This window comes from Rhagoletis zephyria, unplaced genomic scaffold, assembly GCF_001687245.7.
Source record: "Rhagoletis zephyria isolate East Lansing unplaced genomic scaffold, Rhagoletis_zephyria_1.1 Rzeph_scaffold_03981, whole genome shotgun sequence".
NCBI classification, from domain to species: domain Eukaryota; kingdom Metazoa; phylum Arthropoda; class Insecta; order Diptera; family Tephritidae; genus Rhagoletis; species Rhagoletis zephyria.
The window spans coordinates 18783-25835 of NW_016161064.1; the positions used below are offsets into that span (position 1 = coordinate 18783).

Genomic DNA, 7053 nt, shown 5'->3' on the forward strand with positions numbered 1-7053 from the left:
TTAAGAGATAGTGAAGATGAAGATTGTGTAAACATTCGTCGTGAGCGCAGATATTTGAGGAATAGTTCAACAGACGTGTTGCAAATGGATAACTATAAGCGAGTCGAAATATTTAAGCTAAACAACATCAAAACTTCATTTACATACTTACTTATTTGCAGTTTCATCAAAAATTTTCGCATCAACAAAAGAGCAGTTATGTATATTTTAGGGGTATGCGAAAATCAATTTGGAAATTGCAAAAGACAAGGGTTTCTTTCTCCCTAAATAAAACTTGCTGCATGCTTACGATTCTTAGCCACAGGCAGCTATCAGCATTGTGTTGGAAAGGACTTCAATATAAACGTGGCCCAATCGACATTCTGTGGAATATTGGATAAATTACTCAATTTCCTTGAGTACAGGCTTTGCTCAAGGTGGATTTCCATTGCCATGACTGCAAGCGCAGAATTGGAAGCAAAGACATATTTTTTTAACAAATCAAAAATTCCTGGTGTCACAATGGCAGTTGATGGAACTCATGTAAAAACAAGTAAGAGCAGCGCTGTCTTCGGCTATGCCGAAGGCTTCATACCTTTCATGAACATCTGAAAACTTTACTTTAACAGATTACTGAATTTGAAAAAATGTATATATTCACAGCACACATAGATAGAAAAAATCTTATCTAAACAATCAGAGGTATGGAAGATATACCTTATATAGCACCAATCAAAGTGATTTTCACTGCTGTGTGATCGGTATGTAAACCGGAAACACAATTTAATGGGTTTAGCTTCCTACATAAAGGAGATATATCGCAAAAACTGGAATAGGAGCAATCAATGGTATACGAGATAAGGCTTATTATTATAAGCATAGATTTTGACAATTTTCTCAGTAGACTTTGTATTATTATTTATACAATATCGGTTTTAGCTGTCCAAATAAAGGAGTTTTACAGTAAAACCCCATATCTGAACAATCAGTTGTATGCGGGCAATGAACAGGTTATAGTGACCCGATCTTTGCTAATTTTGCTGTAAACTTTCTGTTGACATCGAATGAAAATAGTGCGAAATATCATGTTTCTAGCTGCATATATTTAGAAGTTATAACCAAGAATCTCATATCTGAACAATCAGTTGTATGGGAGCTATATGTAAAAGTGACCTGATATTTGGTATTTTCACTGTAAGAATTCTGTTGATAATCGTTGGAAGTATTGCGAAATTTCATGTTCTTATGTGCATAAATGGAGAAGTTATAACGAAAAAATTCATATCTGAACAATCAGTTGTATGGGAGCTATATGTAAAAGTGACCTGATATTTGGTATTTTCACTGTAAGAATTCTGTTGATAATCGTTGGAAGTATTGCGAAATTTCATGTTCTTATGTGCATAAATGGAGAAGTTATAACGAAAAAATTCATATCTGAACAATCAGTTGTATGGGAGCTACATGTTATAGTGGTCCGATTCTTCCGGTTCCGACAAATGATTAATAAATTATAAAAATACACCCACCTACCAAATTTCATCCGGATATCTCGAAAACTGAGAGACTAGATTGCATACAAACAGACGGACAGACAGACAGACGGACAGACGGACATGGCTAAATCGACTCAGCTCGACGTGCTGAGCATTTAAGTATACATTTTAATGGGTCTATCTCTTCTTATTCTGGTACTTACAAACATCGGACCAAAGTTATAATACCATTTCATGCTCATGAAAGGTATAATAATGGCTCCGGCAAGAGATAAACATTTTTATTATAACCGCAAAGGATTCTCAAGTCTCAACGTTATGATAGTAAGGCTTTTACAAAATTACCTATTCAGTGAGTGATTTATTTAGAGAGATGAGATGAGAGGAGGGAGAGGAAATGCAAATATAATACTAGGCCAGAATAATCCATTGTTAAAAAGTACCACCTTATAAGAATGTACTTATTAACCACATTTTTTGCAAAGGTGACATAGGATACCCTCTTCAACCGTGGCTCATGACTCCGTATAGGGAACCAATCACATGCGACCAAAAAGATTCAACACTTATCATGCTAAAGGCCGTATAGTTGTTGAGAAGACAATAGGTTTATTAAAATCAGTATTTCGTTGCCTTTGCAGTGAACGAGGATTACATTACGCTCCAGATAAAGCAGCACGTATTGTTAATTTGTGCTGTGCATTGCATAATATCCGTTTGCATTATAATTCAAATGAAAACATTCCTGAGTCATACCTGGATACAAGTGATAATTCACATATCTACCAATGAAGATGACAATGATTTCGATGATGTGCCAACCGAAGAATAGAGTTGTAAAACTATCGATAGTGCCACCATCGATAGTTTCCATGTTTCAGAAAAAAACTATCATTACTCGTTGATAGTTTCCAGCAATACTATCGATAGTGTCACACGCTACCATCGATAGTACTATCGATAGTCAATGTAATGTTAAAAACTGTTCCAAATTAACACGGACGGCATCGAAAAACAAAAAAAACAAACGTTTTCTTAAGTTACTTTTAACTTTAAAATTCACTTTATGTTTAAATATTGCTTTAACATGTATAGTTCTGTCTAAGTAAAGCATTTTATTATCGAATTTTATATATCTATTTACATATCTATTACTGAAGCTTACAATTAAAAACAAAATTATGAGCCTAGTAAAGAAAGCTTCTTCTTATGATCTATAACACATGGCAACAAAAATGGGAAAAAATTTGTTGCGGCAAAAGTTACAGCTGTTTTTGATTAACTCGCCAGTGCGGATTACGAATCCATGAGCATAAGGTTTCCATCATCTCCAGATTTTGTGAAAAACGAGGTCAAAATGTCAAAAAATCGTTTTTTTGTTGCAACATTCTAGAAGCTCTAGCAAGAAACAAAAGGCGGTATTAGGCTTAAATTAAAGCTAGAAGTCTCGACTACTATCCCTGAAAATATCATCCCTACACCTTGACCTGATTATAGTCATTTATTGAACAGAAAAACCTGATTTTGTGCGAAGTTTGAGTATTTACCCACCGCAATTAAACAAAACGGGATAGAGCCTTCCACGTGGGCTGAAATTAAGGCTTGAACTTTCGACTACAATCGCTTAAAATACCATCCCAGAACCTTATCCCTAAGGTCATTTATAGTTATTTATTTAACAGCAAAAACTGATTTTGGCAATACTTATTTATTTTTTTCAATAGCACAGTATTTATTCCAGTATTTTTATATTGTTCAATAAATGACTTTTAGTGACCATCAGGTCAAGGTGCAGGGATAACGAGAGTTATAGCTTTAATTTAAGCTCCAGTTAAAGGTTCTATCACCTTTTGCTTTTTGTGCTAGACTTTCTAAAATATTGCAAAAAACGCGATGTTTTGACACTTTGACTTCGTTTTTCTCAAAATCTGAAGCTGATGGAAACTTTATGCTTACGGACTCGTAATCAGAATAAAAAAGTCTCTCAAAAACAGCTTTATCATTTGCCGCAACAAAATCACTTTTGCCTTGTTTAATTATTGCTTATAAATTTTCAAATATGATTTATTTTGTTTAAATTTTGTAATATAATTTTTTGATTTGTTTACAGTCAAGAAACATACAAACGTCAAACACCGATAATAGAAATGCTTTACTTCAGAAATAGCCGTATGGTTTGAAGCAACATTTAAATATAAAGGGAGCTTTTCAATTAAAGGTTCCTTGAGGAAACGGCCATTAAAGGAGGAATCACATAGAAAGTATCACTTATAATAAAAAATTTACAAACTTAAAAAACTGACGCGCAGCTACATGGAGACATTATAAATAAAATCGGCTGTGCTAGAGGTTTTAAACTATCGATAGTCAACTACTACTATTGATAGTTTAACTACTCATCGATAGGTCAAAAAATAAAACTATCGATACTATCGATAATTCCATCGATAGTTTGACACCTCTACCGAAGAAACAAATAGAATAATAGATAGTTTTTTAGATTTATTTTAATATAAGTACATATGTACATATGTCAAAACAATTTATGTAAAAACAACAAAACTAAACAATTAATTAAACAATAATATTCAGAACAAAAATGGAAAATTTAAGGCTTGTTTAAGTGCTGTAGTTCAAATTCCAAAATTTTCTTTTTAATTTCTAGTTTATCTATGGCTATTTTTTCCATAACTGCTTTATGTCGCCTCATTTCCTTGATTTTATCTTTTTCATTTTCATGGAGTTTCCTAAGCCACCTATTCGTTTCGGACTGTCCTTGGACTTGTTCACTTTGTTGCTTAACAAGCGTGTCTAGTACTTTTGACACATTTTCCTCCATCTTTTTTTGGATTGATATTTGCTCCTCAAGTAGACCCACCTTGTTTGTTTTGTGCTTCTTGTGTGGTATACAGGAAACGTCGGTATTTACATTGGGTTGCATTGCCTGGTCTACTTGAAATACACAATCAGGCGTTATATCTGATGAAGATTCATTTTGAGTCTCTTATTAAGGGTACTTGTTGCATGGTTCTCATCGGGAGTATTTACTGTTGTCCTCACTGGCGAGCATCCAAAACTTCGAATGCCTTTCAACCCCTCAACTGATGTATTGAGCGAAAGTATTACACTGACCTCCTCTTCGAGTGGACTTAAAGTTATTTGGCTGAAGGGCCCACCTCCTGTTCCGGAAATTTGCTTTGCATTTTTTAACATTTTCTTTTTGATTCCAAACTTAAAATCAGTCCAAACCTATTAAAAAAAATACTTTAATAAATATATGTAGATATGTCTTGATTTTTCATACCTTCTTCCATCCAGTTTTGTACTTGATTGGCGGGCCCAGTGCATTTAGTTTCTGTGAAGTATCTTTCCAAAAAGTATTTAGTTCGGCTGGTGCTCTTTGGGAAAATCCTTTAGCTATGTCAGGGTGCAACTTCATCGCGTTCACAAGTACTTCAAATTGATTTTTGTTTGTGTATTTTTGTCTCTTGTCTCTAAAATATGCATGGAAACACAATTTAGTGCGTCCTCATCAATTGTTTACATAAATCCTTACAAAGTTTCCATTTCTTTAAATTTCCGTAACGAACTCATCAACGGATAGATATCGAAAAATATTTTCGATTTTACGGTTTCAATGATTTTGCAATCAACGCCATCTATGAGCCACGGAAAGTATTTTATCGAGTCGGCAAATGAGTTCAACTTCATCGAGAAATTGATTTTCGATACGAGTTCAATGATTTCAAGGTAATATTTGGCGATCAATATCGACAAATTTTTCGATTGACACGAGTTCAGTGATTACACCCATTAATTTAATCTCAAACCCATATTGTGATATTTTACTATCATATTTTAAACAATGCATTTTTAATTAGGCGGCGGCCCTTTAAAAAAACCAAATCACGTCTATAGGTGTATACCCATAATTTGACACCTCATTTTGAAACTCAGGAGAACGGTGTAAATCTGATGCTCTCCACGAAAAAAAGGTGTAACAGGTGGCAACCCTTTTTAAAAAATTAGAGGTTCTTCCTTGCAGATCTATAGACCAAGCCCTTTATATGGCATATTATATAATTTTTTTTTTAATTGCGCGAACGGTGTAAGTCTTATGATTTTTTAAGCAGGTGGCAACCCCTTTTCAAAATAATGAAACCTTCTTGCATATCTAGAGACGCAGCTTTCTCATTTGAAACGTAATCTTTTTCTAATACAACGAACGGTGCAGGTTTTATAATTTTAAAACAGAGCAACCCTTTCCATTTAGAAGCCAAGCCCTTTAATTTGGAACCTCAGTTTTGAAAATCGAATGATCTGTGCAGATCTGATGCCGTTAACAAAAGATGTACATATATTTTTAGATTTGATCTAACCCTGGTATTTGTGAGTTATTAGAATCCAGATAAGAGCTTTAAAACAATTAAATTGAGTATACATTACTCTGGAATACTTTATTTGTAACATTGACTTTTATTTTTGCCTGAAAAAATAAAAGGCAACAATTACCGATTATTTTCTGCTCAAAAAAAATGCAAATTTTAACTTTTATTTTTGCCTTAAAAAAATAAAAATCAGTTATAATTGGTATTATTTGCTCAAAATGATAAAAGTCAGATTTTTAAAAGTCATGGAGGAATTACAATCTAGAATGTGAGATGAGTCTAATGGTACCTTTGAAAAAGCTATAGCTAATTTTTTCACTATGCCTTTTTGATGTCAAAAATTGTAAAACAACTTTTACCCTGCAAAAATCGTTGGACCATGTAGTCTATGTGAGGTATATTGGAGTACTAACAAAAGTGTTCCTCTGTCATGCTGTAGCGGATCAACTCGTCTCTCTGCACCAGTTTGTTGTTACCCGATCACTGCTCGTGTTTTAACGAAATGTGATTGAAGTTGAGCATTTGAAAGCATATGGGCTGTTCCAATAGCAGTCCGGTTTACAGGACTTAAGGCTCTGTTATGCATACTTGGCATTGCTTGAGAGTTGTCACATAAGGAATCTGTTAAATGAGCTTCGCGTGTAAGCGGTTACCCAACGCACAGCATTACATACGTAAAAGACTGTTGGTTTTTGATTTCTACGTAAAAATGGTATAGCAGTGCATGCAATGCCAAGTATGCATAACAGAGCCTTAAGTCAGAAGTTACAGGAAGTCGTTCCTATTGACATAAAACCTGTAAGTGGGAACACTTTTGAGAGAGTAACTGAGCAACTGTTCCTAGACAGAAGTTACAGGATTTAGTCCAGAGTTTCTTTTCCTGTAAGTTCATGAAAAGTGTCAAACGATCAACTGATTTGCATGAGCAAGCAAAAACAAAAAGCGGTGAAAGCAAAGAACCTTATATTTGTAAAAAATGGAAGTAAACAACGAAATGTTTGAATAAGTATAGATTTTAATAATTATTTAGTGATATTTTAGCCAAATCAGTGTTGTACAAATGACATGTAAACAAACCGACTGACGTTTTTACAGGAAATAGTGCTTTTTGCGTTCCCGTGCCCTTCTGCATCTGTTCTCCTTTTACTCTCACTTGAGAGAGTAAAATTGTAGTTTGACAGTTCCACAGG

The 7053-nt window shown here is 34.1% G+C and overlaps 1 protein-coding gene across 1 annotated transcript; it reads right to left on the bottom strand.

Moving 5' to 3' along the window:
* Nucleotides 1–4108: 4108 nt before the first annotated feature.
* On the bottom strand, nt 4109–5099 carry LOC108370051 (uncharacterized). Its single transcript, XM_017625287.1, has 3 exons — nt 5032–5099; nt 4780–4969; nt 4109–4724 (listed from the first exon to the last, which is right to left on the bottom strand). The coding sequence occupies exons 1-3, from the start codon at nt 5067–5069 to the stop codon at nt 4449–4451; spliced, it is 504 nt and encodes a 167-aa protein (XP_017480776.1). The 5' UTR covers nt 5070–5099; the 3' UTR covers nt 4109–4448.
* Between the last annotated feature and the right edge of the window lie 1954 nt (nt 5100–7053).